This window comes from Mobula birostris, chromosome 9, assembly GCF_030028105.1.
Source record: "Mobula birostris isolate sMobBir1 chromosome 9, sMobBir1.hap1, whole genome shotgun sequence".
Lineage (NCBI taxonomy): Eukaryota > Metazoa > Chordata > Chondrichthyes > Myliobatiformes > Myliobatidae > Mobula > Mobula birostris.
Window position 1 is genome coordinate 20,595,443 of NC_092378.1, and position 17,549 is coordinate 20,612,991.

Consider the following 17,549-nt stretch of genomic DNA (forward strand, 5'->3'; position numbering starts at 1 on the left):
TACAATTATGTTGAAAAGTGGCCCTTTTTAATGCTTGCCCTGGATTTGTCGGCCTGCCACTTTTACTTTTCTCCTTAGTACTTTTTGCTTCTACCCTCACTTTACACCCCTCTGTCTCTCTGCACTGGTTCCCATCCCCCTGTTGTGAACTAACCTCCTCACGCCTAGCCTCTTTAATTTGATTCCTACCCCCCAACCATTCTAGTTTAAAGTCACCTCAGTAGCCCTCGCTAATCTCCCTGCCAGGATATTGGTCCCCCTAGGATTCAAGTGTAACCCGTCTTTTTGTACAGGTCACGCCTGCGCCAAAAGAGGTTCCAATGATCCAAAAACTTGAATCCCTGCCCCCTGCTCCAATCCCTCAGCCACGCATTTATCCTCCACCTCATCGCATGGTGCTACATGAAACAATACAAAAACTACCCTGAACTACGTGAGAAAAAGCTCAAAAACTACACTAGACTACAGACCTATCCAGGACTGCATGAAGTGCACAAAACAGTGCAGGCACTACAATAAATAATAATAAATAATAAACAAGACAGTAGGCACAGTAGAGGGTATAGTAGGTTGGTGTCAAGTCAAGCTCTGGGTATTGAGGAGTCTGATGGCTTAGGTTACATAGTCTGGTCGTGAGAGCCCGAATGCTTCGGTGCCTTTTTCCAGATGGCACGAGAGAGAAGAGTTTGTATGAGGGGTGTGTGGGGTCCTTCATAACGCTGTTTGCTTTGCGGATACAGCATGTGGTGTAAATGTCTGTGATGGCAGGAAGAGAGACCCCGATGATCTTCTCAGCTGGCCTCACTATCCGCTGCAAGGTCTTGCAATCCGAGGTGGTGCAATTTCCGAACCGGGACGTGATGCAGCTGCTCAGGATGCTCTCAATACAACCTCTGTAGAATGTGGTGAGGATGGGGGGTGGGAGATGGACTTTTCTCAGCCTTGTTCCTTGTTCTTATTCATGTTGAGTGCAATATTGTTGCTGCAACCCCACTCCACCAGCTGATCTGTCTCACTCCTGTATGCTTCCTCATCACCACCTGAAATTCTACCAATTGAAATATAGTTTAGTTGCTTTGGGACATTGTGCTTAACAGGGAAAAGTAAAACATCAGGAAGCATATGCAGGCATGGACAAAGACACAGGAATGATTACAATAGTTAGGGTATTAGAGATTAGAACAGTGCAAGTCAATGGAGAAATTGGAACTACAATGTTTACAACAGATCAGATTAATAGGCAAATGATGACTGATATATAGAGTCCAGATAGAGTAATTAAAGAGAAACTTTTACCAGTTCTTGAAGTGTTGATAACCAGAGATACCGCAATTTATTTTCCCTTGCAAATTGCTTCCTACTCAGATATCAACCTAATATTTATTTATGTAATTATAACTTGGCATGAAACTTCATAATGTTAAACATTGAGATTACATATGAAATTTAGTTTTAAACTTATATTTTAATAGCAACTTTATTTAGTCTTTTAGGTTTGTAATGAATATTTAGCTTTAAAGGTTGTGTTTATAGCCAGTAATTTGATTGATTGTTGCTACAAATTGTATTCAGCTTATTCATCATCTCACTGCATAGGTAAAATGACATAGTGTAGTATCTCAAGCATCATCAGATTCTCTTGATTGTCATATAACAATAACTTTAAAGTCTATTTTCTGAGTCAGAGTCGACTATGGATATTGCATCCTAGCTGTCTAGATACACAAGCCAGGGCAGTACAATACGAAGAGCAAGCTGTTGCCCATGTAGCAAGCTCCCCCTCCCCATGCATCTGATGACCCAAAGGAACGGCAGAGACCGATACAGTTAGGCACCAGCAGCATTGCAGGAGTTGCCAGTCAGTGTAGGACTGCCTTAGGGACTCTAGCTCAGGATTTACTCCCAGAGCCTTTCCCCATGAGTGGGTATAGCAACAAGGCAGCAGGAATTCGAGATCAGAGTTTTCCTTCTCCTAACTGAGCTGCCAACCACAGCTGATCAGCTCCCTTTCCACTCACAGCCCTGCCAGTTCCTGCATCCTCATCAACTTACATACCTATAATGTGTAACATCAAATAAATGATCTAAAATGCACCTGTGTATTAAGAACAAAATCCAATAGACAACATCCAGCACCACAAAAGCTCTAGGTTGTTGAATTATTGGAGTCTTTTGGCATTCCTTAAATTCTTATTACAGCAAGTTTTAAGTTCCATGCTAATTTTGGTAAAATGATAAAAACAAACAAGAAAAGAATCATGGTGTTGAATTGTTTTTATTTATAATTTTGTGTAATAGTACCACAGCCTAAAAAAGCACAGGTGTAGTCATTGCACTTGTGTGCAAATATTATATGACCAGAGTTAAGTAGACTCCATCATGTAAGTACAGTGCACAATCTTTTCAAAAGTTACAATACATCTAAAAAATTCTGCTATTAAGTCCACAATATTGAATGTTAGTAACTCAGTTCTGGACTCCAAAGTCACAACAGACAGCATTATATAAAAATGTGTATCTATGTATTTTGAGATTAAGTTATTTATGTCCACAGTGGTAAGTTAAAGTAGAATCTAATAATTTTAGAGATGCCTCAGAGTTTTATTTATTTAATTTTTATTTAGAGATACGGTGTGGAATAGGCCCTTCCGCCCCTTTGAGCCACGTTGCCCAGCAACCCCTGACAACCCCTATTTAACCCCAACTCTACGGACAAATTACAATATCCAATTAACCGACCCGGTACATCTTTGGACTGTGGGAAGAAACCGGAGCACCCGGGGAAAACCCACACATTCCACAGGGAGGACATACTGATACTTCTTACAGAGGATGTTGGGACTGAACTCAGAACTCCGACAACCGAGCTGTAATAGGGTTGTGCTAGCCGCTACACTACCGAGGCACCCACCTTATTGATTCATATTCTAGCAAATAAAATATGAGTATTTGATATTCAACAGTTATGACGTGTATTCAAATAAACCTTAGCATGAGAAAAACATTACAAAATAGTTTCTGGGAAAGCAGCACAAGAAGTGGTAAACAATGGACTCCAAGCACAGAACAGAAAATTAGACTTAACTTGTGGCAAGGTTTTTAAAGATGCTGTAAAAAGAAACAGAGAGGGTTATTCTTAAAGTCATGCAAAGGTGACTGAATGTTTTGCCACAAATAGCTTGGGAAAGAAGTGATGGAATGGCCAGACTTGGAGGATCAAGGATTGCTGGAGGAAGCATAAAACTGTGAGGAGCCTTACAAAAGGAATGGGAATGATATGAAGATTTAGCTTATGGCATTAAGAGACTGGGAAGCAACGTTTTTCAGAAAGGATAAGAACTATGGACTAACTGGAATTGATAGTAAGTGTGAGAATAGTGTTAAAGATAGTGGATTTGCATATACAAGATCAGTCCCTAATTTCATTAATTATCTCCAGGAAACTCCATGTCATATTGTGAAAATGCTCTATGTAAGAATTCTTTATGATTAAATATTACTTACATATACAGTATATTGCTATATTTAAAAGTAACATATCCTCTAAATATGGATTGCTGCAATGACAAATACTTGTTTGGTCTTAAGCAATGCAATTTATTCAACTTTACTTGCCAGTGCTTTCAGATGACTGAAAATAATGTGACTGCAACTCTGAAAACTCATCATAACTTCGGAACCGTTTCTTCTTAAATGATGATTTCAACTTTCTTGTCTCAAACTGATAGTCTTGTATATACATGTAAGTAATAAGCAAGTACTAAAAGAAAGTGTGGAGCCATTTCCGGATCATTAAGGTGATCTGTTCATGAAGCCAGATGGCATGGATGGAATATCAAATCAATACCTTTTATCAGTCTTCACCAATGAAAAGGATGCCACCAAAATCACTATAGTTAGGAAGACTGAAGAGGTAATGATGGGGTGAAAACTGATAGTGGAAAATTACTAGAAATATTGGTTATACCTACAGCAGAAACAGGAAGAGGCCATTCAACCAATCCTGTCTGCACTGTCATTCAGTAAGAACAAAGCTGATATTTTACGTCTATACTACTTTCTTGCACTAATCCCATATTAGAATACAAAATAATTTAAAAATGATATTCTCTTCCTTGAATATATACAGCAGTAAAGTTTAGCAGTGATTTCTTCACCCCCCCCCCCAAGAGAAGAACGTCTTCCAACCCCTGTCCTATCTGGCGGAGCCTTAGTTTGAGATTATGACATTTGGTTTATATTATTTAGATACAGCCCAACAAGCCCGTGCCACCCAATTACACCCATGTGATCAATTAACCCACGAACCTGTACCTCTTTGAAAATGGGGGGAGACTGGAGCACCTGGAAGAAACGCATCTGGCCAAGGGAAGGATGTACAAGCTTCTTCCAGACAGTGGTGGAATTGAACCTGTGTTTCTGGTACTGTAATCAAGAACACTCTGACCGCCATGCTACGCTATCGTGCCGCCCTTGATTCTACACACCGCGACCACAGAAAATCCTCACCTTTGACCTCTCAGTGCCCCACAATAATGGTGTATGCTTCCTATCGATAACCTCTCATGTTTCCAAATTCAAGACAAGTTGGACTCAATGTCCATTTTTGCTGCTCCATCACCCCAGGGATCAACCTGCTGAACCTTTGTTAAAAGAGAAGTATACCCTTTGATAGCTTGATGGACCTGATGTCTGGATGATAGTCCAGATGTGGTCTTAGAAGAGCCCACTATAAACTGGATAACATATTAACCAGGTCTGGATGCATCCTATAATATTAAGGGAGATGGGGAGGGGTTTAAGGGTTTCAAAAGAGTCTGTCATAATCTTTCAACCCTCTCTCGATAATAGGGAGCTGGTAGAGAACTGCAAAATGGCAAATGTAACATCCTTGTATTGAAAAAAAAGGGTAAGGACATCCCATGCAACTATCAGTCAGTTTAATCTCTGAGAAAATAGGCACATGGAGAACTTAGAGATGATAAAGGAGAACTAACCCAACAATTTTTTCCCTGCTGAACTAATGGAGAAGATTAATGAAGGGAATGCAGTGATTTCCAGCAGGCATTTGATAAAATCCCATACAGAAGGCTGGTTATTAAAACTGAAACCTTGTGGAACTAAAGGGCCACAAGCAACTTGGATAGGAAATTTGCTTAAAGGTTAAAAACAGGGAACTGGTACTTAAATGCAATCTTCTCAAACTATAGGATGGTAGAGAGGTCAGTACTGAGGTCAAGGGAATTTTACACACATTAATGACCTAAACATGGGCTTGCAGGGTAATGTTGTTGAACCTGTGGAAGGTATAAAGCTTGGAAATATGTTCAACAGTAAGGAAGATGGCAAATTAAGCCATGGGGAAGTTGGCTGAATGGGCAGTTACACAGCACATGATTTTTCTTTACAGAGAGAAATGTGGTGATCAACTTTGCCAGAAAGAACAAAATGAAACAATATAAATTAAATGACTCAGGAAGGGGGCAAAGGACATTAATCCTTAAAAGTAGAAGAGTAGGTAGAATATGTCGGATTCTGGGATTCATAAGGTGACATGTGTGCAAAAGGACAAAACAATATACTATAAACTGTTTGGCCCCAGAATTGGAGTATTACTTCCAACCCGCACTAGAGTTTAAGGAAGGACTTGAAGGCCCAACACAATGCAGATAAACCTTTCTAGAATAGTCCCAGGGGTGACAAATATCATGAAAAGTTCACAATATCTTCAGAAAGGATTTTTAAAAAAGCTGTTCCTGTTAACAACTGTTTCTAGAAGTGAGGGACAGATTTCAAATTTTGGGCAAAATATACAAAGGAATTTGAAGACAGTCTTCTTTTGTACTTAGAAAGTTATGATATGGAATCCACTGTCAGTCAAGTTGGTGGAAATAGGACCAATAAGTGTATTCAAAAGAGAAATCAGAACTTTTGAAAACACAAGGGGAAAGACGAGGAGGAATGTGGCTGATCGATTGCACAGCAAAGTGGCAGCAGAGACTTGATTGACCAAATGGTCTCATTCTGTGCCACAGAATTTTACGACTTTGCGCATTAATTAATATGAAATTGTTGAAATACAAATCAGGATCTAATTATTGCATGGCAACATCTTTGAGTAAACTTCCTTAATTATTACCAGCATGCATACTGGCTTATAATAAAAATATGAATTATAGATATATCTATTTCTAAATGAAGTTTATGCAAAATGTGTATATACTTAAAAAAAGATGCCAGATACATTCTGAAAGTGCATGTGGAATGAAAAGTTTAAGCATAGACAATGCCACTTATTTCATCAAGTCTGGAAATATTTTTCTTGAGTCCTGATTCTTTTCTCTTTTTTCTTGCTTCTTTAATCTCGAGCGAAGCGGATATTGAATGCAGACAAGCAGCGGCCCATACTCTCAAACAAAGGAGAAACAAACGTGTCGACAGCACCTTTCCAGATTGTCTGGATGGAGGGTAGAATCATCATGAAGGTCTTCACAATGGGCATAAGAAACCTGAAGTTAAAATATAGATTTAATTAATCACAAATATCTCACAGATTCATAATGATGAAAAACAATAAAAGGAAAACTCAGTGTTCCAAGCTATGCCTTTTCCACTCACTAAAGAATGCTACAGTTTTCTCACTCAACAAAATTCCCTACTATTTAGGATATGCAACAAAGTGGGAACAATTGCATTATTTATACTTATTTTTATTCTCTGAATGACACAGATATGCACAAAGCTGTTAAAGAACAGAACAAACCTAGCAGATTTCCCATAAAGTGTTGTCCATGACATTGCAATTTAACCTGTCCAACACTCATAACAAAAAAAAATCGATCTGAATTGGAGTGGATGAATCCCTAGGGCCTGACATGGTGTCCCTTTGGACCCTGTGGGAGGCAAGTGCAGAAATTGCCAGTCCCCTACAGAGATATTTAAATCAACCTCAGCGACAGGTGAGGTACGGAGGATTCATGCATTGCCAATGTTGTTCTGCTGTTTAAGAAAGGCTCTAAAAATAAACCAGGAAATTATAGGCCAGTGAGCCTGACATCAGTAGTGGGAAAGTTATTGGAAGGTACTCTAAGGGCCTGGAGATATGAGTATTTGGATAAATACGGAATAATTAGGCATAATCGGCATGGTAGGCTGTGCCTAACGAATCTTATGGAGTTTTTTGAGGAAGTTATCAGGAAAGTTGATGAAGGCAAAGCACTGCCTACATGGAATGTAGCAAGGCATTTGACAAGGTCCCGGATGGGAGGTTGGTCAAGAAGCTTCAGTCATTCGGCATTCAAGATGGGGTAGTAAATTGAATTAGACATTGGCTTTGCGGAAGAAGCCAGAGACTGATAGTAAATGGTTGCCTCTCTGACTGGAGGTCTGTAACTAATGGAGTGCCACAGGGACTGGGTCCATTGTTGTTTGTCATCTATATCAATAACCTCTCCCTCAATGTCGCAAAAACAAAGGAGCTGCTTGTGGATTACAGGAGAAATGGAGAGAGGCTAGCCCCTACTGGCATCAATGGATCTGGGATCTGGATGCTTTAAGTTCCTCGGCATCCACATCACCGAGGACCTCACGTGGTCTGTACACAACAGCGCCTCTTTCACCTCAGACAGTTGAGGTTTGGTATGGGCCCCCAAATCGTAAGAACTTTCTACGGGGGCACAATTGAGAGCATCCTGACTGGCTGCATCACTGCCTGGTATGGGAACTGTTCTCCCCTAATCACAGGACTCTGCGGAGAGTGGTGCGGACATTCCGGCACATTTGTAGTTGTGAATTTCCCATGACTCAGGACATTTACAAAGACAGGTGTGTAAAAAGGGCCTGTTGGATCACTGGGGACCCGAGTCACCCCAACCACAATCTATCCCAGCTGCTACCACCTGGGAAACGGTACTACAGCATAAAAGCCAGGACCAACAGGCTCCGGGACAGCTTCTTCCATCAGGCCATCAGACTGATTAACTCACGCTGATTTGAATGTATTCTATGCTACACTGACTGTTCTATTTATTATAAATTACTATGATTGCACATTGCACATTTAGACAGAGACGTAACGTAAAGGATTTTTACTCCTCATGTATGTGAATGTTGTAAGAAATGAAGTCAATTCAATTCAATGATCTGGATGATAATGTGGTAAATTGGATCAGCAGATTTGATTTGCAGACGACACCAAGATTTGGGGTGTAGTGAACAGTGAGGAAGACCTTCAAGGCTAGTGGCGGGATCTGGACCAGCTCGAAAAATGGGCAGATAAACAGAAGATGGAGTGTAATGCAGACAAGTGTGAGGTGTTGCACTTTGGTAGGACGAATCAGGGTAGATCTTACTCAGTGAATGGTAGGGCACTGAGGAGTGCTGTAAAACAGAGGGATCTGGGAAGACAGGTTTATAATTCATTGAAAGTGGCAAAACAGGTACAGTGCTTATAGAAAGTATTCGCCCCTTGGAAGTTTTCATGTTTTATTGTTTTACAATATTGAATCACAGTGGATTTAATTTGTCTTTTTTGACACTGATCAACAGAAAAAGTTTCTTTCATGTCAAAGTGAAAACAGATCTCTACAAAGTGATCAAAATTAATTACAAATATAAAACAGAAAATAATTGATTGCATAAGCATTCACCTCCCTTTAATATGACACACCAAATCATCACTGGTGCAGCCAATTGGTTTTAGAAGTCATATAATTAATTAAATGGAGACACGAGGAAATCTGCAGATGCTGGAATTTCAAGCAACACACATAAAAATTGCTGGTGAACGCAGCAGGCCAGGCAGCATCTATAGGAAAAGGTACAGTCGACGTTTCGGGCCGAGACCCTTCATCACGACTAACTGAAAGAAGAGATAGTAAGAGATTTCAAATCTCTTCTTTCAGTTAGTTCTTACGGAGGGTCTCGGCCCGAAATGTCGACTGTACCTCTTCCTAGAAACGTCGACTGTACTTCTTCCTATAGATGCTGCCTGGCCTGCTGCATTCACCACCAATTTTTATGTGTGTTGTTGAATTAAATGGAGATCTGTTTTTGGAGACCTGTGTGCATTCAAGGTGCTTCAACTGATTGTAGTAAAAAAACACACCTTTATCAGGAAAGTCCAAATGCTGGTAAGTCAGTATCCTGGCAAAAACTACACTATGAAGACAAAAGAACACCCCAAGCAACTCCACAAAAAGGTTATTGAAAAGCACAAGTCAGGAGATGGATACAAGGGAATTTCCGTCACTGGATATCTCTTGGAGTGCAGTTAAGTCAATCATCGAGAGATGTAACACAGCTGTAAATCTGCCTAGAGCAGGCCGTCCTCAAAAACTGAGTGACTGTGCAAGAAGGGGATGAGTGAGTGAGACCACCAAGAGGAGTTAAAAGCTTCAGTGGCTGAGATGAGAGAGACTGCACATTCAACAACTGTTGTCCGGGTGCTTTACCAGTTGCAGCTTATGGGGGAGTGGCAAAGAGAAAGCCACTGTTGAAAGAAAACTCACATGAAATCTCAGCTAGAGTTTACCAGAAGGCACGTGGGAGACTCTGAACTCAGCTGGAAGGAGGTTCAATGGTCTGATGAAACCGAAATTGAGCTTTCTGGCCATCATACCAAACACTATGTTTGGTACAAACCAAATTACACACATCATCAAAAAAACACCATTCCTACCATGAAGCATGGTGGTGACTGCATCATGCTGTGGGAATGTTTCACTGCAGCAGGCCCTGGGAAGGCTTGTGAAGATAGAGGTTCAAATGAATGCAGCAAAATACAGGGAAATCCTGGAGCAAAACCTGATGCAGTCTGCAAGAGAACTGCGACTTGGGAGAAGCACTAACATGAGGAAATCTGCAGATGCTGGAATTTCAAGCGACACACATAAAAGTTGCTGGTGAACGCAGCAGGCCAGGCAGCATCTCGAGGAAGAGGTGTGACTTGGGAGAAGATTTGTTTTCCAGCAAGACCATCCTTGGACCCACTTTACACCGCACGCTGTCAGAGCAGTGCTGCCAGGATAATCAAGGAAGCAACCCACCCAGCCAACACATTTTTCATCCCTCTTCCCTCCAGGAGAAGGCTCAGGAGCTTGAAGACTCGTACGACCAGATTTGGGAACAGCTTCTTTCCAACTGTGATAAGACTGCTGAACGGATCCTGACCCAGATCTGGGCCGTACCCTCCAAATATCCGGACCTGCCTCTCGGTTTTTTTGCACTACCTTACTTTCCCTTTTCTATTTTCTATTTGTGATTTATCATTTAAATTTTTAATATTTACTATCGATTTGTACTCCAGGGAGCGCGAAGCGCAGAATCAAATATCTCTGTGATGATTGTACATTCTAGTATCAATTGTTTGGCGACAATAAAGTATATAAAAAAAGCATAAAGCCAAAGCTACACAAGAATAGCTTAAAAACAACAAAGTTAATGTCCTGGAGTGGCCAAGTCAGAGTGCAGACCTCAATCCAATTGAGAATTTGTGGCTAGACTTGAAAAGGGCTGTTCACTCATGATCCCCATGCAATCTGACAGAGCTTGAGTAATTTTGTGAAGAAGAATAGAGAAAAATTGCAGTGTCCAGATGTGCAAAGCTGGTAGAAACCTATCCACACAGACTCAAGGCTGTAATTGCTGCCGAAGGTGCATCTACTAAATACTGACTTGAAATCAATTATTTTGTGTTTATATTTGTAATTAATTTAGATCACTTTGTAGAGATCTGTTTTCACTTTGACTTGAAAGAGTTTTTTTCTGTTGATCAGTGACAAAAAAGTGATATTAAACCCACTGTGATTCAATGTTGTAAAACAACAAAACATGTAAACGTCCAAGGTGGTGGTGGTGGGGGGGGGAGAGATGAATACCTTTTATAGGCACTGTTGTAAGGAAAGCATTTGGCATATTGACCTTCATAGTCAAAGTATTGAGTACAGAAGATGGGATGTTATGTTGAAGTTAGGTAGGGATTGGTGAGGCCTGATTTGTAATATTATGTGCAGTTTTGGTCACCTACCAACAGGAAAGATGTAAATAAGGTTGAAAAGGTTTAGAGAAAATTTACAAGGATATTGCTGGGACATGAGGACCTGAGTTATAGGGAAAGTTTCAATAGGTTAAGACTTTATTTCCTGGAATGTAGAAGATTGAAGAGAGATTTGAGAGAGGCATTCAAAATTATGAGGGGTATAGATAGGGTAAATGCAAGCAGACTTTTTCCACTGAGGTTGGGTGGTTCTGCAACTAGAGGTCATGGGTTAAGGGTGAAAGGTAAAAAGTTTAAGGGGAACATGAGAGGAAACTTCTTTAGCCAGGGTTGCGAGAGTGTGGAATAAGCTGTGAGCATAAGTGGTGCATGCAAGCTCAATTTCAATGTTTACGAGAAGTTTGCGAAAGTACATGGATAGTAGGTGTATGGAGGGCTATGCTCCAGATGCAAGTCAATAGAAGTAGGCAGTGCAAATGGTTCGGCATGAACTAGATGGGCTGAAGGGCCTGTTTCTGTGCTGTGACTTCTATGACTCTGAGAGTTACTGATCTTGAGTTAGTTCTTTCCGCTTCTATTTTTTGGTCAGGCAATCCTTCCTCTTCATTTCCTTGATGAGGAATGACACCCAGAACATGATCCTTTCAGAACTGATGAAGTTATAGTGCTACAGTACTGACTGAAATTTATACATTTCTTAAATATTCCCTACATTCGATTGCAAGTCCTTTATTTTCACTGAGAAAATATCCTAATATTCAGACAATGTACTTGGATATGGCAACCATTCGTAAGATTAAAAAATGACTGCATTTAAATTTATTTAGAAGATTTAAGAATTTAGAATTTGTCCCTAATTATTCATGCTTGTACAACTTTTACCAAATTAAGTGCACAGGATTGAGGATTCTATCATGTTAATAGATAGCTCACAAAGAAATAAGAAATCCAAATGTCTCTTGATTTTTTTAAAGTTATTATTTTGACCCCAAAACAAACCTCTCCCTACAAAACTAGATGAGCTCTAAATTCTAAAGTCTCATACATGTGTTTCCTGGAATTGTACCATTTCAGAAAGATTCAAGATTCAAGTACATTTATTATCAGTGAATATATATATTATACAACCTTGAGAAACCCGAAAGAACCCAATTAAAAAATAAAAAGACCAACACTCAATGTGCAAGAGAAAGAAAGAAATATACAAATTATGCAAGCAACTGAAGTGAACAACAGCATTCCGAAACAAAATTGAGTATTCAGATCTGACCCCTGGAGCATCCAGGAGTAGGCCTAAAGCCTCACTTATCAGTTCATCATATTAATGGGCATGGAGCACAGCAGCCGGGGCAGTCTTCATAGCCTCAGCGCCATGGAGATGACTATTGTGAAGAATAAGTGAAATTGGCTCTCATCCCGACCTACACCCTGTCTTTTCCAACTATCTAGATTGGCATTTAAATTGAGCAAACAACGGCACAGCAAAGGCTCCTGCGCCCAGGAGAGAGGAGCAAAGATCACAGAGGACAAGTGAAATTGGTTCTTGCTTCCAATCCGTGCCAGCGTTTAAATTATCTGAACATCGTATCGTACCTCGCACTAGGACCCAGGTACCGCTGCTGTGAAAGGTTCTGGGCCTAGATCACACCGCCTAGTGACTTGCTCCAGGCTCAGATTTCGTCACGCAGCCTGCAGCTGCTCTGAAGCTCTTCAAATCAGCTCAGTACCCAGAGCAATCCAACCTAATACCCGGGCCAGTTGTACCTGCACTGAACCTCCACTGCCCAGGCCCTGACTTCTCCTTTTGTCACCCAGAGTGATCCAACCTTGCTCTCAGGCCAGCTGTACGGGCATCAGAACTCCAACTGCAACACACCATCTCGGCTCATCTCCCGAACTCACTTCACCCCTTCACTGTTTGCACAGATAATTTAACGCAAATTACCCCAGAAAAGGAATTTTTAATGATGTTTTTCGTGGGATTTCCTAGCTTTTTGACTAACAGATAGCTGTCACACACGTTTGGTAGTGCCATCTTAACCGAAAGTTAAAAAGACTTTTAAAGTTAAAACTGATCTTGTCAAAAGCAATAAAAGGGCTTTTTTTTTCTCATACTTCATTGCTATTTTTTAATACTTTTCATATTCTCATTGAGCTTTTTAAGATCTTGTTTTATTGCATTTTTACATTACAAAGAGAAAGACATCCACAAGAATAACATCTTAATTATCTGATCAATTACATAATTTGTAACACAAATATGCTTTTGGCCTAATTATTTTGTGTTTCTTTTTATGTCTTCTCTCCATTTAACTAACTCTTGGATGCAAAATGTTTTTTGAACCAAATGCTCAATGTGGCAGCAGCTTCCATATTCCAACCTACTCTGAATAACGATGTTTCCCCTGAATTGAACTGGTTTGTGATGTTCTTATTTTTGAAAGAAAGGATGTTCTCTTTCATTTTGATTGTCCTGTCTCATTCACTCCTGTCCACTTCAGCTTCCCTCCTTAAAAACTGAAAACACTGGCGGAACCCTGCAGGTCAGGCAGCAACCGTGAAGAGAGAAAAAGAGTCAATACTTCAGGTCAGTGACCCTGGAAAAAGGAGAAAACTACATGCTTTAAACTACAGAAAGGGGGAGGAATGGAGAAAATCGAAGGAATGTTTGTGATTGGGTCCAGAGCAAAGTTGTCAACAGTTAGTTTAAATTCTGGAGAAGGAAATAGTCAAGTGAATCTAAAATACCCAGCAGCATCTATGGGTAGAGAGAGAAAGTTACTGAAACTTTTGAATTCTCTGTTGTGCAGGAGCTGTAACATGCCCAGACAAAAGATGAGATGATATTCCCTCAGTCTTATGTTGGGCATTATTGGAACACAGGGAGGGAGGTCAAAGTGTGAACTTCCGTTATTGGAAGTTCCTGCAAAGGTGTTCACCAACAGTGTCAATGAATATATGTTTGGTTTCTTCAAAGGCTTTACCCAGAAGGCCAATTTGGGTTCCTAGATGAAAGGAAGAGGTAAAAAGGCAGATGCTGCATCCACTGTGGTTGCATGAGGAAGGACCAAGAGAAGGGTGGAATTGCAAGGAGAGCAATCTCTTTGAAGGCTGAAAGGAGAGGCAGTGGACCATATGTCTGGTGATGGGATATGGTGGAACATGAATCTATTTCTCTATATCTGGAGCTCCTTTCTCTATATTTTAAAACGCTGTCTTACCTCAGTTAGCCTCCAGGTTAACTCAGAAATACAAGACCATAACAATGGGAGGAACAGTAACTTGGCAGTTCAGAGAATATCTCGGGGGGGGGGGCGGAACTAAATAGTCGATATTTTGGGATGTGACCATTCATCAGACTGGAAAGCAAGAGGGCAGAGTCCAGAAGAAAAGGGTGAGGGAGGGAAGGAGCAAAATCTGGCGGGTGATAGGCGAATTCAGGCAAGAGGGGAGGGGGAGAAAAAGGGAATAACATGAGAAGCTGGGAATGATAGAAGGAGGAGGCAAAGCAGAGAAGAAGGAATCTGATTGAAGACGCCAGTCAACCATGGAATAAAGGGAAGAAGGTGGGGAATCAGAGGGAGGAAGGTGTAAGCAATGGGCAGGTTGTGAGTGTGGGGAGGGCAAAGAGAAAGGATAACGGGTGTCAGAGGAATAAAGGAAAACAAAGAAGGGGGGAATGGAAAATAAAATTCCTTAAAAATAAAAATGGGCTCTTCAGCTCCAGGTCTACAACCTGTTGACTAATTTGCAGCAAGGAGGATGCAGGAATATAAGAAAAGAAGTGGTAGGTCAGTCAACCCCATGTTACTTTTCCACCATTTAGTAAGATCACCTTTTACCTCACAACACAAAAAAATTCTGCAGTTGCTGGAAATCTAGGGCAACACACGGAGAATGCTGGAGGAACCCAGCAGATCAGGCTGCATCTATGGAAGGGAATAAACCACAGGTTCCCAATCATTTTCATATGGATAGCATTAAGCAAGGGTCTGCAGATCCCAGGTTGGGAACTCCAGGAATAAACAATGGACACTTAGGGTCATTAGGACTGGACAGGAACGGGAAGAACGCAGAGTAAGAAGATAGGGGGAGAAGAAGAAATACAAGTTGGAAGATGAGAGATGAAAACACAACATCACTTCACAAATCACATATCCTTGATTTCTTAATATCCATCAGACTGGAATATATTGAGTACAGAATTCTAAATATTCATTTTTTTGGGTGAAGGAATTCCTTTTCAACTTTTGTCCTGTTCTTTTCAACTTTGTATTTGCTATAATAACCCCATGGAAATGGCATGTTGCCCTCAGTTATGTGTTGAGCATTATGACATTGCTTCCATTTGTAGACAGACGATTAAATGTGGCAGAAAGAAAATGTAACAACATATCTTTTTAACAAGATTTATATTCCTGCAATGCCAACCATCTCTTCAGCCCAAATAGGGAATGTTAAACTGCACAGCTTCCTTCCGACTGCGAACAAGCCAGTAGCAGAGATTTTAAAACTAAAAATAAATATACATTATTATTTAAAAATATGGGAACAATTGAGATGCCAGAAATCTAAAACAAAACACAGAAAATGCTGGACTTTCGCAGCGGGACAGACCGCATTTTGCGAACAAACACTCTTTTGGGTGAAATCTTAACTTTTGTTTCTCTTCTCACTATGATCCATAGAATCATACAGCATTGAAAAAGGCCCTTCAGCCCAACTAGTTTATTCCGACCAAAATGCTCATCCAAGCTAGTCCCATTTGCCTGCATTTTCCCAGTATCCCTCTGAATCTTTCCCATTCACGTACCGCTGTTTCCTTTCCCACATGCGGCCTGGTTCACCAAGTATTCTGAGCACTTTCCCTTTTTATTTTATATATCATTATTCCTTGCTCTCTGTTATTCTCTGCTTTGAACTTTTGACCTTTACTCCAAACTTTCCTTCCATGAACAATTGTCTTTCCATGTTAATTTGACTCCGATTTCTCCCGCCTTTCCTGTTATTTCCTTTCTTTTACAATGAATCACTGATTTGAGAAGGTGATACATTCAGCCTGCCATTCATTCGGGTCATCCATCCTTTCTTGCTGCTTGTACTCTAGTAATTACTGAGGTAAACAAATTGTGGAAAAAGCCTGGGAAGGAACTCGGTATAAACGCACCGTGGTACTTGCTTAGTTAGACGCAAGATATCCACGCTGATTGACAATCACAACCCATTCTTATAGAGCAACAGGAATATTGAGATTGGAAGAATGGGTATGGGCGCGGTGCCCATGCAGGAAATTCATGGCTAATGCTTTCCCCTCTAACAACGCCGGCAATTAGATTTTTTTTTGTTGACAAACTGGATCCTTTCTGTTTGAGCAGGAAAGGAAATTCTGCATTCTTACCATCTGATTTACCTCTGAGGTTAACAAAATGTTATTTTATCCGCTGCATATACTTTATGATATGTTATCGATCGGAGGGAATTTTAAAAAAAAAGACTGATAATCCAAGTTGGGGAACAGCCGCTTACCAAATGTGGATGTAACTTATTATGGCAAAGAGAATTCCTATAATGAAGGCCAAAGGGATGGCGAGGAACAGAGTGAGCACTTTGTACAGCACGAATTTGCTGATTTCAAACGACGCATGGCTGCAAATCCAAATTCCGTCGAAACTTTGCGTCGCAACAGGTTCTGCGATCACGTCTTCAAATGAAACCTGAGGCGAGACAGGGCGAGAATAAACAAGCACGTTATTTAAAAAAAATAAGATGTACTGTCATTTAACGCCTGCAACAAGTCCTGCAGAAAACCCTACACCAATTCCGATGCTACCGTTGTCCGGACAACTTTCCTGACTCTGCCAAATGATGCCCCCTGCGACGCGAATTTCACGCAGCGCGTCCTTTAACTCTCTACCCTTTGCGCTGTCCCATACAAGGGCAGCCAAAGTGTCATACCCCCTCTCCTAGGGCATTCCCTGCAGCAGAGGGTGAGCGCCTCACCTTGATATGGGTGTTGATTCCCCCGGGATCCCGCCTGTGGTGTTCCCTCTCCTCGGGCCGCTCCTCCTCGCGGCCGTCCAGCAATTTGGTCGATTTTAAAAATTCGTCGCTCTCAAACTGCACCCCGCGTTCCGCCGGACCCGTCTCCTTGCCCATGATTTCCCACCACCTCCCGTGCAGCTGGGATTTCCTCCAGTTGTTCGCACTCTTCCTGCTGTCTGCCCGCGGTTGGTGTGCGCGCCGGTTCGAGGTCGGAGCCACGCCCGCTGGGTACAGTCACACGGAGAGAGTCTGAGCGCTGCGGGTGCTAGTCAGCTCGCTGTGCAAGGGCCTGGACAGAGACACAGCGACACAGATGCACACATGTACGCAGAGGGACACACACCAGTGACTCAAACATGCATCCACACACGTCCATAAGGGGACACATACAAGTGGCACAAACACACACATGTTTATCCAGTTCCACTTTGAACCGCACAGTTGAAACTGTTTCCACTACTCCCTGGCAGTGCTTTCCAGACCCTAACCATCTATATCAAGAAAATCTTCC

The 17,549-nt window shown here is 41.2% G+C and overlaps 1 protein-coding gene across 2 annotated transcripts; it reads right to left on the bottom strand.

The window, feature by feature from the left end:
- Positions 1–2,259: 2,259 nt before the first annotated feature.
- On the bottom strand, positions 2,260–17,293 carry cav2 (caveolin 2). 2 transcript variants are annotated; one of them, XM_072267601.1, is made up of 3 exons: positions 16,997–17,288; positions 16,523–16,710; positions 2,260–6,509 (listed from the first exon to the last, which is right to left on the bottom strand). In XM_072267601.1, the coding sequence occupies exons 1-3, from the start codon at positions 17,150–17,152 to the stop codon at positions 6,359–6,361; spliced, it is 495 nt and encodes a 164-aa protein (XP_072123702.1). In that variant the 5' UTR covers positions 17,153–17,288; the 3' UTR covers positions 2,260–6,358. The 2 variants fall into 2 exon arrangements, with proteins under 2 accessions (XP_072123702.1, XP_072123703.1); XM_072267602.1 differs by lacking the exon at positions 2,260–6,509 and adding an exon at positions 12,140–15,509 and having other exon boundaries at positions 16,997–17,293.
- Between the last annotated feature and the right edge of the window lie 256 nt (positions 17,294–17,549).

Excerpts from the sequence above, each read along its gene's own strand:
- cav2 (XM_072267601.1), bottom strand. The coding sequence starts at position 17,152 with ATGGGCAAGGAGACGGGTCCGGCGGAACGCGGGGTGCAGTTTGAGAGC. Across the intron at positions 16,711-16,996 it reads GAATCAACACCCATATCAAG|GTTTCATTTGAAGACGTGAT; the intron begins GTGAGGCGCTCA and ends GTCTCGCCTCAG. Across the intron at positions 6,510-16,522 it reads ATAAGTTACATCCACATTTG|GTTTCTTATGCCCATTGTGA; the intron begins GTAAGCGGCTGT and ends TTTTAACTTCAG.